At 37.1% G+C, this 16,657-nt stretch overlaps 1 protein-coding gene across 6 annotated transcripts in view; it reads right to left on the bottom strand.

Annotated features, from left to right (window-relative positions):
- Positions 1–16,657, bottom strand: part of IKZF2 (IKAROS family zinc finger 2) — a 184,331-nt gene that overhangs the window by 50,938 nt on the left and 116,736 nt on the right. For all 6 annotated transcript variants that reach the window (XM_040228580.1, XM_040228578.1, XM_040228575.1 and 3 more), the window contains one exon: positions 11,150–11,317. In XM_040228580.1, the coding sequence (XP_040084514.1) occupies positions 11,150–11,317 (168 nt within the window). The remainder of the gene's footprint in view (positions 1–11,149; positions 11,318–16,657) is intronic.

Below are 16,657 nucleotides of genomic sequence, written 5' to 3'. Positions count from 1 at the left end.
GATAAAATAAACAGATGAGGTTGTATCATTTATTCCATAGCATGGAGTACAGATTTTGGAGTTTGACTGTCTTGGTTTGAATCCAGGCTCTGCCTGTGTGACTTCTCTGTGCCTCAGTCTCCTCACCTATAAACTAGGAATAATATTAACAAGAAGGTTTTCTGTCTCTCCAATCCTTTGAAAAACACTGAAATGCTGGTGCTCACAGGCTGCTCTTTGGTATGCCCACATAGACACTTCTGGCAGTTGAACTGGATACTTACAATGAGTCAGTTATGATTCCATCCAAACTTATTTATGCCAGCTGTACCTATTACTATAATTAAATAAATTAACCAAATACACATATTCTAATAAAATAAGTACAGAAAGAAAGTTATTTCTTACCACTCTGGAAAGATTCAATAAAAATGAGATGAAAATAACGCTGATAAATTGGAGGTAGGCAATGGAAATCTTAAAAATTAGTGATAAAAATCTGATAAATTTAATAGAAGTCTGATTGTTTCACAAGGTCTTCAAGTTTTTAAAGAAACTGAAAGTGGAATTAGAGATGATGTTTTATGAGTGTGGTTTAAGTCAGATAAACTACATGGAATTCCAAAACCAAATTCCTCACTGAAAGGAAAAGACTTGGCCTTTTTATTGAAAGCTTCTCATATTGCTAGATTTACTGTTTTTAATTGATAAACTACCTGGTTTTGCTCTTTCAGGTAAGAGATTTAATTAAGCGAATAATCCATAGAATGTGCCTCGTACAATACAAGGCTATAGAGAGTTCAAGAAATTCCAGACATGACCTGTCATAACCTAACTATTAAGATTATACAATCAAAATCAAAACCCTGCCTTGTGTCCTCTAGAGCAGTGGTCCCCAACATTTTTGCAACAGAGCCTGGTTTTATGGAAGACACTTTTTCCACAAACTGGGGGTGGGGGTATGGTTTCAGGATGATTCAAGCATGTTAACACTTATTGTGCAATTTATTTCTATTATTATTAAGATCATCAGACATTAGGTCATGGAGGTTGGGGAACCCCTTCTCTAGAGTATGCAAGAGAATTCCAAATAGAAACTTTCAGCTTGCATGGGACCTTATAGGGCTTTAAAAAAAAAGAGGAGGAAAGAAAAGAGCTAACATTTTTTGAATGTATACTATATTTGATGTATCCATCCTAAAGGAAAATTAGTCCTGAATATTCATTGGAAGGACTGATGCTGAAGCCAAAACTGCAATACTTTGGCCACCTGAAGCGAAGAACTGACTCATTTGGGAAGACTCTGATGCTGGGAATGATTGAAGGCGGGAGGAGAAGGGGATGACAGAGGATGAGATGGTTGGATGGCATCACCATCTCAAAGGATATGAGTCTGAGTAAGCTCCGGGAGGTGGTGATGGACAGGGAAGCCTGGAGTACTGCAATCCATGGGGTCGCAAAGAGTCAGACACGACTGAGTGAATGAACTGATACTGAACTGATACTGATACTATATCCCAGATATTTTTCTAAGTGTTTTCTCATATTTCTCTATGACATATTAAATGTCATAGAAATATGTAAGTGCACATCAAAACCAACCTCATTATTAACCAATCTACTGAAAGGAAAATGATCTAATCTAAAACAAAGGAAACAAAGATGCAATATAAATACCCTAGAACACAACAGCTAACTAAAGAAAATAAAACAATGAGCACTCATTACCCAAAGTAAGGGTTGGTATGGAGGAGGAGGAAGCAAGTTACTTTGTACTAATGATATTATTCACAAAAATCTGACATTAAAATCAAAATCATTATGTTACACTTAATACCCTATACTAGTAAGTTTAAGCACTAGTTCTTATATTTAGCTTATCTGTGACATATTCTCTTTTACCTCCATAGCCATTTTTCACCTTTTGCTGCTCTGCTTCTTCAAAGAGCTAATTTCTATCAGCTTCATCCATAGGCTCCTTTGTCCCCTGGCTTCTGGTCATGCTCATTTAACATAAGGTATTAGCAAAAGAGACAGTAAAGAAGCTGCCTGCCAATGGAGGAGACAGATGCAGGTTCGATCACAGGGTCAGAAAGATCCTCTGGAGAAGGAAATGGCAACCTACTCCAGTATTCTTGCCTACAGAATCCTATGGATAGAGGAGCCTGTGGGCTATAGACCATCGGGTAGCAAAGAGTCAGACACGACTGGGAGGCTAACATACATCAGCAAAAGAGAAGAAATGGAAAGAGTGAGGCCAAGCTGTTTATTCCTCAGTCACAGGTTAGTAGGGGTATATTCCTCCACTGAAGGTCAGTTTCAAAACCATCTCCTACCTCTCCTAATTTCAGTGACCTCTTCCAGGTGGCGCAGTTGGTAAAGAATCTGCCTGTTAAGGCAGGAGACACAGTATATGTGGGTTTGATCCCTGTATTGTGGATACATCTCCTTCCCGACAGGAGATGTCGGGAAGATCTCCTGGAGGAGGAAATGGCAACCTACTCCAGTATTCTTGCCTGTAAAATTCTATGGACAGAGGAGCCTGGCAGGGTGCAGTCCATGGAGTCACAAAGAGTCGTATGAGACAGTGCAAGCACACACACACACAACAAACACTTTGGACATGGGATTGCTAATGGCTTCCTAATACTGCAGCCTTACAGTATTCCAACTGTCCCCTGGTTTCTTTTATGCCTACTCTTTCTCCTGTAAATTTCAGTGCTTCATCAATGTCTCCTGCATTTTCTCCATTTGAGTGATCATTGCTTTCCTATCATGGCCCTGATGCTAGTTATTGGTAGCAGGAGTGTCCCAAGGCCTCAGAGTCCACAAGGCATTTTGACGTTGAGTTTCTCATGCTTAAAGAGAACAGGAGGGCCACCTGTCAGGAAGTTAGTGAAATCCTAGTAATTCTATGTATGTGCTGGCAACCTGATTACTCAGATTATCACTGATGGTGTCATAGAATGAGGAGGTGCAGATGAAAGGAAGTCTTTTGGAGCTGTGGTCTTTATTTGCTAAAAGGACAGTAGTGGTGTCTGTGTGAAGACTGTAGAATTACATGGCTACTTCTGTTAGTCCAAAGGATTATATGAAGGAGAAAGAACAAATTGAAGGTCCTGAATCATCTTTAAAATAGTCCTTATCTACTTAAGGCTCGGGTAAATAAGGCTGAAGATCAACTCCAGAATCTGATTTGAAGGGGGATGGGATTGCCATACTGAATAAACTGGGCAAAACCAATATCATTAGGTCTTTTTCTAAATCTGTTTTTAATAATTTTATTTTTTAACTTCCTGTCTGTGCTGGATTTTCATTGCTTTTCTCTAGTTGTGGCAAGGGGTGCTACTCTCTAGTTCCAGTGCATGGCCTTCTCATTGTGGTGGCTTCTCTTGTCGCTGAGCACTGGCTCTGGGGCATGTGGGCTCAGTAGTTGTGGCACACGAGCTTAGTTGCTCCATGGCATGTGAGATCTTCCCAGACCAGGGATCTAACCAGTAACTCCTGCATTGGCAGGCAGATTCCTCCCCACTGGACCACCAGACAGGGCCACTGTTAGTTCTTGATAATGGGGTAATGATGGGGAAAGAGTGAAACACTTACTGATACTATGTGATGAAATACTGAGGCTCAGAATGTTGAACTCCTAAAATCCTACAGAACATGACTTGCCAGAAGACATATTTGTCTTCACGCCTCCCCATTCCATTTAAGGAAACCAACTCTCACATAAATCAGCATTCCCATATAGTAAGAGGACTTCCAATTGGTTTGTAGAATGGCAGTTCTTTTTAGAACTCATTTCTATTACCATTCACAATCCCCAAGCTCATGACCAGTTAGATCCTAATATAGCCAAAGTCAAGGGATATCCAGGACGTAACAACCTTATACACTGAAATAACTGCAAATCTTTACCAATTTTTATCAGTAGGAGTCCAGTTAGTATGTAAGGGAATGGATTGATTCTAAGGATTTTAAATCAAGAAGGTGAACTACAGTGTTAGATCAGGCCAATTTATCTATAGGAACATTCATCTGGGATTTAGTATTTTATTGTCTTGAGCAGGTGGGAGTGACTGGTTAATTGAACCTTTGATTCAATGATAGCTTACATAGTAAAAAAGTTGAAATGGCAGAATATTCTTGGCATAGAAAAGTAAAATTCCAAAATCTCAAGAAAGTAAGAATATTGGAAAAGGATCTATTATAAATAACAATATGCCACAAAGGCCTGTGGGACATCTTCAACAAAAAATTACACTGGTGAGGAAATAACCAGCATGCTTGAGAAGCTTCCTGGTAACTGTCTTCTCTAGGCTGGAGAGAACAATGATAGATGTTGCAAACAGATCTGAGCTTCTTAATTTAAAGGTAGGCAACCCACTCTAGTACTCCTGCCTGGGAAATCCCATGGACGGAGGAGCCTGGTAGGCTGCAGTCCATGGGGTTGCTAGAAGTCGGACACGACTGAGCGACTTCACTTTCACTTTTCACTTTCATGCATTGGAGAAGGAAATGGCAACCCACTCCAGTGTTCTTGCCTGGAGAATCCCAGGGACGGGGGAGCCTGGTGGGCTGCCCTCTATGGGGTCGCACGGAGTTGGACACGACTGAAGCGACTTAGCAGCAGCAGCAGCATTGTGATCTTCTAAGGTGGCAGAAGATATGTGGTAGACATTAATTTCAGGAAGGTGAGGCTACCTTAACAAGCCACAGGGATAGGATAAAAAATAAATGTGTTTTGTGCCACAGGGTTCTATGGAAATGACTAATGGGTTTCAGATTCCCCAAGAATGAAAAAGACACTTAGAATAAATACCAAGCTGCTAGCTGTCTTACATGGACAGAAACCCTCTAGGTCTTGTGGGCAAAAATACTACTTCAGTCACCATAGTGGGATTCATGATCTCTTATCCACTGCCTAGACCTAAGTATATTCACATATCCAGAGTCACATAATTTTAGGTGGAGACAGAGTCTGTGAAAACTGGCCATCAGTTCAGTTCAGTTCAGTCGTGTCCAACTCTTTGCGACCCCATGAACTGCAGCACGCCAGGCCTCCCTGTTCATCACCATCTCCCGGAGTTCACTCAGACTCACGTCCATCGAGTCAGTGATGCCATCCAGCCATCTCATCCTCTGTCATCCCCTTCTCCCCCTGCCCCCAATCCCTCCCAGCATCAGAGTCTTTTCCAATGAGTCAACTCTTCTCATGAGGTGGCCAAAGTACTGGAGTTTCAGCTTTAGCATCATTCCTTCCAAAGAAATCCCAGGGCTGATCTCCTTCAGAATGGACTGGTTGGATCTCCTTGCAGTCCAAGGGACTCTCAAGAGTCTTCTCCAAAACTGGCCATGGCTGTATGCTATGAATTTTCCTCATAGCTGTTTCAGAACCACCTGTGGCCATTTATGACAGTGACTGTGAACTGGGAGAAGGATAATACCAAATCCTCCCACAGGTTATTAGACAGTTGTATTATATTAGCTCTGAATTGCCATTAATCCCTGGAACCCAAAATACGACTGTGGCCCACCAGTCAAAGTGGGAGCTTATGGAGGCCAAGACATATATGAAGATTTCACCCAAGCCCATCTTACAGTACCACAGGAATAAGTGCACTCAGTAATGGAAAGAATCCTTACATTGGTTCCCTGACCCAGGATAGGAGGGCTATCATAGAAAGACAAGAACAGTGCTGTCTAATGCAGAATGAATCACATATATAATATAAAATTTTCTAATAGCCACATTTTTAAAGGGTGGAATTAATTTTCATAATAGATTTAATAAATGCCATTTCGACATGGTGTTAACCGTATGTGTGTGCTCAGGCTCTGAGTCATATCGGACTCTCTGTGACATTATGGACTGGAGCCCACCAGGCTCCTCTGTCCATGGGATTTTCCCTGGAAGAATACTGGACGGGGGTTGCCATTTCTTTCTCCAGGGGATCTTCCCGACCCAGGGATTGAACCTGTGTCTCCTGTATTGCAGGCAGATTCTTTACCACTGGGCCACGGGGAAGCCCATATGTACAGGTGCTTAATAGCCACAGATGGCTAGTGGCTACCACACTGGAAATCACAGCCCTTAGAACTGTCACTTCTTCCAAGACAGTAAACTAAAACCAAAAGATGTTGGGGTGGTCATTCCTAGTACAAACCCATTTAAACTGTTTGCTAGGCTAATGCAAGACCTAGATGGTTCTGTGGATGAATGAAGCTTTAGTTATACCAGAATGGCAAATACAAAGCAGTTCTAGCTATAGTATCTTTGTTGGAGCATATTAACACAGCCCCTGACATCATGCATGGAACTACCAACTTAATTTCTTTTAAAAGTAATTCCTTATCAATAAAGATAATCAGAAGCAGTTTGCCTTTACAATGCAGTGACAACATACTTTCACCATCTTACCCTAAGGCTAGGTCAACTTCTCCTCTCTTTGCCATAATATAAGGCACAGAAATCTTGTTCATCTTGACATCTCACATAACATCAACCTGGGGCATTACCTTCATGGTATTATACTAATTGGATTTGGTGAGCAGGAAGTAATAAACGCTAAAATGTCTCATCAAGATATAGGCCAGAGGATAGGAGGTGATCTCTATGAAAAGTTTAGACCCCTGCAGCAATGGTGAAATTTTAGGGGCCCAGCAATGCAGGCATGTGGAAACAGAGCCACTACAGTAAATGATAAGTTGCTGTACCTTGAACCTTTCATCATGAAGGAGGCGGCAGAAAATGTGGTGCCCCCTCTTTGAATTTTAGAAACAAGATATACTATGTTTGGGTATTCCACTCTGATGCACGTATTCAAAAATCCGCAAGGCTGTCAACCTTGAGAGCGGACTGGGGCAAGAAAGGTATACTGAGACTGCAGTATACCTCTGCTGCAATGAAAGCTGCCATATAGATCTCTGGCTCTAGGATTCAGCAATGCCACGATTTTTGGAAACACATGTGTCAAGCAAAGATGGTGTGTGATGTACTTGCCACTGCAGGATCGGAGTGCAGACCCCCAGTGGAGGAAATGTATGTGATCTTCTCAATAATGATTTGCCATTTGAAAAGTAGCTCCTAATTTGCTATTGGACTCTTGTTAAGACTGAGTATTAGGATACGAAACTCCAAATGACTGTGCGGCTCAAACTATACAAAATGAACTATGTGTTAATCTGATTCAACATACAAAATAAGATGTACACAAGAGCATTTCACTATTAAATGAAATGGACCACACAGGTCTGGGAAACCCAGGTATATACTTCATGAGCAAGTAGCTTACGTGTCTCTGATACCCGCCACTACTGCTTCACAATATCTCACAATCTGGCCTCATGAGGTGTTCTCAATGACTGATTAACATAGGATAAAACTGCATGAACCCAGCCTGTGAATGGACTGCATGGCATTTGGTACTAGCTGCAACTATTGTACTAGAGGCCCAATGAAGAGGGCTCCCCCTAAATCCCAGTAGTGAAAAGATAACCCCTCCAGCTGTACAGTTTGCATGTAAGAAAAGATAGATGAGGAAATGATAGATGGCATGGCCATATACTCAAGGACTTGGAAAAACAAGACTGGAAGGTTGAAGATAGGTTTGGGGGAGAGTTATACATATGTGCCTCTCAGAACTGGTACAAAGTGTGACAATGTGGTATCTTACATGAATTCCCTCCAGAGGGCATCTGTTGTGGAGGAGGCTCTGAGTAGTCTGGAAAAGATGATGTGATGGGTGACTCAAAACAATCAGATAATCTATACTATGGGTATCAGATTCTTTACCTAGCTACCCTAGTGCCTGCTTAAGTGGCCCACATACAAAGTGAAAAGAGGGGCAATGATGGAAACTCTATAGACTTCAACAACATAGATTTCCCCTGCTCTGTGACTAATTTAACTACCACAGCTGCTGAGTTCATCACCTTCCAATGCTGGGACCCTGATATGGCACTGTTCTCCAAAGGGATCAACCAGTCAACTAGTGACTGGCAGATTACAATGAACTTCTTTCTACCTGAAGGAAGGAGAAATTTATTCTCACAGAAATTGATAGATATTCAGGATATAGATTTACCTCCCCTTTGGTGCTTTTGTATGCTCCTCCTCACCTGGATGTAACAGAATGCCTTTAACAACCACTATAGTATTCCTTAAAATATTGACTTTAAGCAGGAAATTCTGTACAAGGCAAAGGAAATACAGCAATGGTCCCAAACTATTTCCAGATTTCACTAGCCATACCTTGTGCCACATTATTGTGAATCATTTGGCCAAATGGAGTATACTGGCCCACAAGTGGCATGGTTCATGTATGATTGCTAGCTGGGAGAAGTTTGAGTATGTTCTATAGGATATGATAAATGTCTAAACTATCTTCCCCATTGCCACAGTGCATGTTTGATTACAAAGAGGTTAAGGTAGTAGTGGCCACAATACATCAAATAACCCATTTAAAGTGTTTTCACTTCCTTGGGATTGCTAGTTTTGGAGATCTCAATGCTCAAAAGTTTCCACCAGGGATCAGAGTTCTGTTACTATTTTATTGAAAGCTGAGACTACTCCCTGCCTATATGGAGCTTTTCAAGCTACTGAATTAACAGAAAGAGAAGTAGGCTATTGGCTGGTAAACTTGCCAGATTACTAAAGTGATTTGGGGTTGTTGCTATATGATGTGGGCAAGGACAACTAAGTTAGAAGCTCAGCAGATTTATTGGAACATCTCTAACAAAAACTTGTCCAGTAATTTTGGTTATTGAAAAGCTATGGTAATCCAAGGACAAAAAGGTCTCCAAATACTCAAAACGTTTAGGAATTAGGCTGTGGATCACCCATCAAAGAAGCTTGTCCAGCCCAGGTGCTAAGAAGAGGGTGAAAATAAGGGGAAGATGGAATCAGCAGTGGAAGAAGAAAGTTATAATGACCAACTTGAGCTTTCTGATCAGTTAGAGAAGCATGGACATTGGCAGCTATGTTTTATGCTTCATCTATTATGAACAGCATTGTATTTCAAATAGTATTTCAAATTTAAAGTATGTATGAGCTGATATCACACCTTAATGAAGCAGTAGGTGGATGACACCCATCTGTCCCTTTCATCTCTCTATTAAACTCCCCTTATTAGCTAATATGAGCATATCTGTTTATATATCTGCAAAAGCCATAACTTAGTATACCAAATTGCAAAATCATAAGGGCAATTACAGAGACTTATATCTTTTTTTTTGAAACTCAAAGTAGCAAAGTATTTATTTACAAAATTTACAGTTTCATAGGGAATGCCCTAGCTGTGAAATGGTTAGGGTTCTGTGTTTTCACTGCAGAGTCACAAGTTTGATCCCTGGTACAGGAACTAAGATCTTACAAGCCATATAGAACAGCCAAAAAAAAAAAAAATACAGTTTCTTAGAAACAGCTTTAATCTATGCACATAAACTTTATAATTATATTGAACCATATAAATTATGGTGTCTGGCCTTGCCAAAGCCAATGTAAGGGGCTTACTTTTGAGCACCATCTTTCCCTCCCCTCACTCCACTAGACACCAAATAGGAGCCTCTAGATGAGCCATGCCTAATATGTATAAAGAAACTGAGTGTAGCTGCCCAGTTCAGTCTAATAAAAAAACCAAGGTATCTTGATTTCTTAGACACTACCCACAGGGATAAACCTCTTAAAAGAGCAAAAAAGAAATCAAGGAAACAGAAATTGAGATGAAGGTTAAATGTCTTCTGGAGGTGTCACCAGACAATGAACCTTCTAGAAGGAATCTAGCAATCACCAGGTAGAGTAAATGTATACACCAAACCATGATACTAAAAATGACACAATTTTGTAAATTTTGTGAAGAGTGAAATACATGCTTACAGCTATATTTTTGCCTCAACTTCATTCCCATGGAAAGCTATGTTGTATATTAATATAATCCTTGGTCAACTGACTAATGCTTTAATAATCCAGAGCTCATGGCCAGCTAAAGGAAATAACTGTCAGGTCTTAAAAGTATCTTTCAAAAAAGAATACTTCTTATAATAAAACAATACCACTTTAATATATAATTTTCACAGCATAATTTCTAAATAAAATATAATATGTCATGGTTGGAAATAAGTAAACTGCCCTAAGTCAGGAAAGAATATAAAGCATATACTTAAAATATTTTAATATTTCATTAATTTTATTTTTTAATCAAGTTAATGTCTAAATAGTTTTACATATTTCTCATTCATGTTAAAAAACTGGGTAAAGCCTTAAGGATTAACAGGAAAAATGTAAATAAAGATAATACAAGCATTACCTCATAACCCACAGTACTCTGTCAATTTGTCAATGTAGATGAAAATGTCACTTTCATCATATCTTCATATTAAAATTAAATTTTAATATGTCATTATGAACAGAAGGAGCATATAAAACTGGCTTGAGAGTATTCTATATTAATTTTCCACCTTTAACTTCTTGGTTATAGCAATTCATGCTAAAAGTCAAATGAAATTCATTCAGATTTCTAATCATTCTTTTGCTTTTATGTACTATATTCTGGCATTTAAAAAAAAATCAAACAGTCTAGATTTTTCTAATGATTTATGAAGCAGAGAAAAGTTTCAGAGAGCATCCAATGACTATGGTTTGGAAGTTAAAGAAACAAGGAGAGTTAAAATGAAATATAAAATACTCTCACAGCTAATTTTCTAATGAACATAATATTTTCAAGTTTAAAATAGTTATATTTGATACCCCCTGAAGTCCTAGCCCAGGTACTCTATCAGTCAAAAAAAGTCACAGCATTCCTCTCCTCTATGCTAACATCAACATGTAACTATATATTTTTACTGGGTTTTCTGTTATTCTGGACTAACCACAATTACTTCATTAATAATTATAAAATTGAAAATTATAGAAAATTTATGTAACAGCTGTTTTCATCAGTGGCTTGAAACTCTTCAGTTGACAGTACTCCTTTCTGCCAAGTCTATAAATCTAAAAAAGAAGGGCCAAATGCATCCTGCAAAATCTGTCAGTTATTCAATGTATACAAAAAAAATCATCTACCTCATTCTCAGCTATGTACCAAAGCTATAAGTTACTTTGAATTATTCTATAGCACACTTCTGAATTCCCACATTTTAGTTTTCTTCTTAAAGAGCTCGTGGCACTTACCAGAGTGGGTCCTGAGGTGTCCTGTGAGGGCGTCCCTTCTTCTACAGGCATAGCTACAGAAAGGACATTTGAACGGCTTCTCTCCAGAGTGTAACTTTATGTGTCTCAGAAGGTTGCCCTTCTGAGTAAAAGAAGCTCCACACTGGTTACAATGAAAGGGACGTTCACCTGCAGAAGGGTAAAGAGGTGGGGAAGATCGAGTAGGTTATATGCAAGTGACTAACTGGTTCTGCAATGTTAACCAGAGCCAGTTCTCTGTGCTAAGAATGTTCATCTCCCTCCTATGTCCTCTAAACCTTTATCTTCCTCGAATTTGCTTTGCTAATACCAAAGTCCCAAACTCTAGGTCAAGTGCCATTTCCTTTCTTCATATAAATTTCACAGGATTCTTGTCACTGACTGGAAAGAACAACAGTCAGAACACTGGCCACTGGTTGAAAAACTAGGTGCCATCAATTAACTGGTTTTACAGGTTGCTTTACATACAATATTTCAAACCACAGGATGGCATTACTAATTTGGTGTTAAGAACTTCAAATTACAAATAAACAAGTGGAAGTTCAAATATCGAAGCATCTGATTATAGTCACAGATTATAAGTACTGGAGCTGATCATGACTCTTGGTCAATCTGACTGTAAAATCTTTCTCTCTATATTGTACCATGTTATTATCTCTTTTTTAAAAAATGACAGAAACTTTGAGCTGAAAAGGACCTATAGTCTAACTCTCTAGCTGATCATTTTCTTATCAGGGGGCCAAAGAGGTTCAATGAATGAACTGGGTTACAAAGCTCATTACCACAAAAATCTCAAAATAGAGCTTAGGTCTATCAATTTACCCAGTCACTAACAATAAAACCTGTGGCAAATTGTCCTGATACAATCAGAGAAAATCCAAAGAAAATTATTCGTCCAGATATTTCCCGTACATGTATTCTCTTTTTCTTGTGAAAATAATTTATTTGATGGGAACATTTTCTACTATTACTGATATTGCTCTGAAATTGTTTTAAGCCAGAATCATCAGTTGTCTGTCAACTGATACCCATCAACAGGCTATCAACAGTCATCCAAGGTAAAAACATGTAGTTTGGTGAGGGTATGAAACTGGCAGGTAGGATCAAACTAATAACATCACCAAACCATCATGAACTACTCCCTTTAAATGTATCTATCTTAAGATAGACATAAAATAAATTATAAATAACACAAATCTGAAAACTCAACACTAGAATAAGAATTAAAAAACAATTCTCTTTTGATTGAATTAGACCATGTCTCTACTTGAGGTTAGATAATGACTATAATTTTGATAGTTCTCAAAAAATTTTACACTGAACTGTCATGTTTCTCATCCTTAGCTGAAACATTCATAATAACAGTGAACAATGAAACTACAATATATTTGGGGGAGGACTTTAAAATAATACAAACTCAATGATTCTTTTCATTAAAGAAAGCTAGGAGGGATAAATAAAGTCAACTATGGTCACCTTCTAGCAGTTACCACTGCACATTCTATCATATAGATTATAAAGCCTAAAGAAAAATGGACAGATCAGATGTATCTTGAATTCTGTAGTTCTTGTTCATTTTGGAATTCAATGATATATAAATATAAAGTAACCTGTGTGTGTGGGGGTAGCAAAGTTTTAGGTTTTTCTTTGGCAATCTTATGATGTAAGTTTACAAAAAGTCCCTATATTGATGGTTGAAAGAGAATTATCCATAATGTTAACACTACCTTAAATTTTATCTAGTTTATTTTGTTTGATTCATTTGGTAAAACTGAAAAACTAGCACTAAATACAGGTTAAAATGGAGACATTTAACCTAAAGCCTCTCATATAATATCTTATAAAATAATCAGTTTAAAAATAAATTTAATTTTGGTAAGTCATTTTTTAAATTTTATACACACAGACATACACACATATACAACTTAATTCTTTGACTTTTTTCAATGGAATAACAGCCTGAAGGTTTTAAAAATCATAATATTCTACTCCCCACTCATGTCATGGAATTAGTAATAAAAAGGAAAGAGGATTTTATTATTGAAATTAACTTTTTAGAGAGTAAAAAAAATAGCAAATGCAAATTACACATTTTAATCAATATATTTGATTTAACTTTTGAAATCTATGTAAGGTTTCCCAGGCAACCACAAATTAGTACTCAATAACTTTAAAACAAATTAGTATTTGAACAAAAATACTTGAAATCACATTTGCCTTGGGAAAATACTCCTGGTAGAATGCTAAATTTGATTTTATTTAAGCCTCCTACAATCTTTGAGTTGAAATATTTTAAAATTCCTAATTTAGGTTAGTGAATTCATCATTCAAAATAACGCTAATCTGAAAAATAACAGTAAGGATCATTTTTTAAAATAACTGTTAATTCACTTAATTATGAGACTAATGCCAGGGTAATTTAGTTGTTACATTTACAAAATACTCCAGATATCCTCAAGTATTTTTAATAAGAATTATTTCTGTATTTATATGATCATCTTAAAGGGGTAGGAGAAATGTCTAATTATAGCCAGAAACATTGCCCTGTTGCTGAGTAAGTCTTAGTGAGAAGGTGTTTGCTAATTCTGTTCCCATGCCATGGGAAGGGAAGAAAGAGGCATGAGGAAGGTAACGGTCATGAGCCCATTTTTGGTAAGAGGAAAGAGACTATGGCAATAATGCACTTTGATTTCAAGCAAATGAAGCTTTGAGAAATAATGATTTTCCTGGCCTACACCTTACAGAGATGTGTGTAAAATTATCTGATAATTAACTGAACAGTTCAGTTGACTAACTGTATTGTGTATATAACTTGAAACAATACATCTCAGTTATTTTTTAATAATTTGTTTTTCTTTTAATACACAGACTGAATCAATTGGTCCTTTTCAAGTTGGTTTAAATATATATTAAATATTATATATTGTCTAAAATATATATATTAATCACATTCTTCACAGGTAAACAAAAACAACTTTCAGGAGAAATTTACAAACTTACTAAACACATCAGTAGCACTACAGAGTTTAAGTTCGATTCAAAAACATTAAGTAGGCTATTGTGTCTGTGATAATCTTCTGATGGGTGGGCAACGACGTCAGATTAAGAACTCTGGATTCAGAAGAACAATTAAGATGTAGTCATGTAAGCACATTATTGTTCATTTTCATCCTAAATCTGTTTCTTTTTTTAAAATCAATCTACTCATCTAGTCAAGGACCATTTTTATTCACTGAAGGAAATTATCTACTATTCTTATTACGGAATAAATTATATTTCAATATTTTATATATTTTCATAAACACATTTCTAGATCTGTGTTTATTCAATTGAAACGCAAATATACATGCATCAGTTTACTTTGGTGAATCAAAGGCAGAGGGTATGCCTCTGTGGGCTGGAACCACCTCCTACAAATATGAAAAATCCCAACTATGTGTAGAGAGGGCTTTGGAGCAAGAGAATGGCTCCACAAAGCTGCAATGGACAAAATATGGTGTTGAAAACTTAAGTTACAAAGATGAGAGTACTCTACCCCAAAGAGAGGCAAAATTAAGAATATTCTATATGTATAGTGTTTGTATCAATTTGTGTTCAAGCATGAATTGATTTACTACCCCTGCTTCTTTTCTTCTCACTTCATTCCCAGTGAAGAGTGCCTGGAGTATCCGATGACAATATTACCTGATTACCTACTAAAGTAGCAATACCAAAGAGGTAACACCAAGCCATTAATAAGGCACTGGAATTGACACTTTAGTAGAGTATGAAAGAAGAAGAAAAAGAAGTGAATTAGAGCTGATACTCCATGTCATTTTAATAAATTGGGTGATTGTGTATTTTTTCCACTATCAATTTTATATTAGACATTCTGTGAGCTAAAAACACAGAAGCTTATGTTTCTCAAAGGGATTTAAGGATCGAAGACCGTGTCTTTTATACTAGCAAGCTATAAATAGTTGGTGAAAGGGGGAAGTTCTAAAATGAAGATAGTTCATCAAATTAAGGATAAAAAATTTGCTTAATGTCTATATTTCAACTTCATTTTTTGCCAATCTAAAGAAACACAAATAGACTTTCCATTCTCACAGTGCTAAAATGGAATTGAAAATGTCATGACCCACTAAGACACATAAACTGGGTCATCAGAAATACACATAAAAATGGCTAACTTAAAGACACATCACAATTTTATGGTTAACAATGTGTGGCAGGTAGCCCAAGCACCTCTATGAATTGTTTAGTAACTTTTAACAAAAAACCACCCAGATCTTAGAAAAGTATAAAAATTTCCCAATACTTTAATAAATATTTATTAATATTAAAAATTCATAGAGTTCCAAGAATATTTTTTTTAATCTATTTAGTTTATTTTCCTTGTCAGCTGAGTGAGTCTTATATTCCCAGGACTCATGGAAATCTGTGTAACTATTTAGAAATAGTTTCCTGGTGGTTCAGACAGTAAAGCATCTGCCTACAATGTGGGAGACCTGGGTTCAATCCCTGGGTCAGGAAGATCTCCTGGAGAAGGAAATGGCAACCCACTCCAGTAATCTTGCCTGGAAAATCCCATGGACAGAGGAGTCTGGTAGGCTATATTCCATGGGGTCACACAGAGTCGGACATGACTAAAGTGACTTAGCAGCAGCAGCAGCAACTCTACTTTACCATAGTAAATATCGAATGGACAGTACAGTAGGTGGGTAATTATTTCTGTACTTATAAACCAACAATCCTCATGAAAGTCACTGTAGATACAGTGAAACATCAATTAACCTAAATTTTCAACAGAGTACACTCAAATTTTTTGAATGTTCTTAACTCAGACCAAAAAAGGTTTATTAAAAATGTTACAAAAATTGTTTAAATATATTTTTCAGCCTTAAAATGAATACTATTTGCAATTCAACTGAAAAGTCACTCTAGTAATTTTATTTAGTTTCTACATTGCTAGATGTGAGATGGAGACATCCCAAAGTGTGTTATCTCCCTCAGTATAATCTCTCTGAGATGACGGATACATCGTAACTTTGTGGATCTCTTCTTTTAGACCTGCAATTAGAATAACTTCATGACCATAGAAACAAAGTAGACTCATATTTTACAGTCTTTTTCTTTTCTTCTTATCAAACATGATACTTAGCTTGATCTTTTAATTTTTTCCATGAGACATTTCTAACAGTTAAAAGAAAAATCATCTTCACTAGTATTACAAATATTACTATAAATTCTAAAAAATATTATAAAAATATGATGCTATATAAAAAGGAAATTCAAAACAAAAAGTAAAAATATAACTGACTGTATGGTTGGATAAGAGTGTAGGCCCTGAAGTTGATGATTTCAATTAAGGTAACAGTGATTCTAAGGTGTAGTTTCTCACTATAATGAAACTATCAGCCTTAGAGTACTGATATTCGAAGCACAAAATATTTGAACAAAACTACTTTGGACATCAGGAGACACTGAGCCTAGCCTCAAAATGCACTT

The sequence above is a fragment of the Oryx dammah genome, unplaced genomic scaffold (genome assembly GCF_014754425.2).
Source record: "Oryx dammah isolate SB20612 unplaced genomic scaffold, SCBI_Odam_1.1 HiC_scaffold_27, whole genome shotgun sequence".
Taxonomy (NCBI): domain Eukaryota; kingdom Metazoa; phylum Chordata; class Mammalia; order Artiodactyla; family Bovidae; genus Oryx; species Oryx dammah.
The sequence above is the reverse complement of the archived record's forward strand: the minus strand, read 5'-3'. Positions and strand labels throughout refer to the sequence as shown.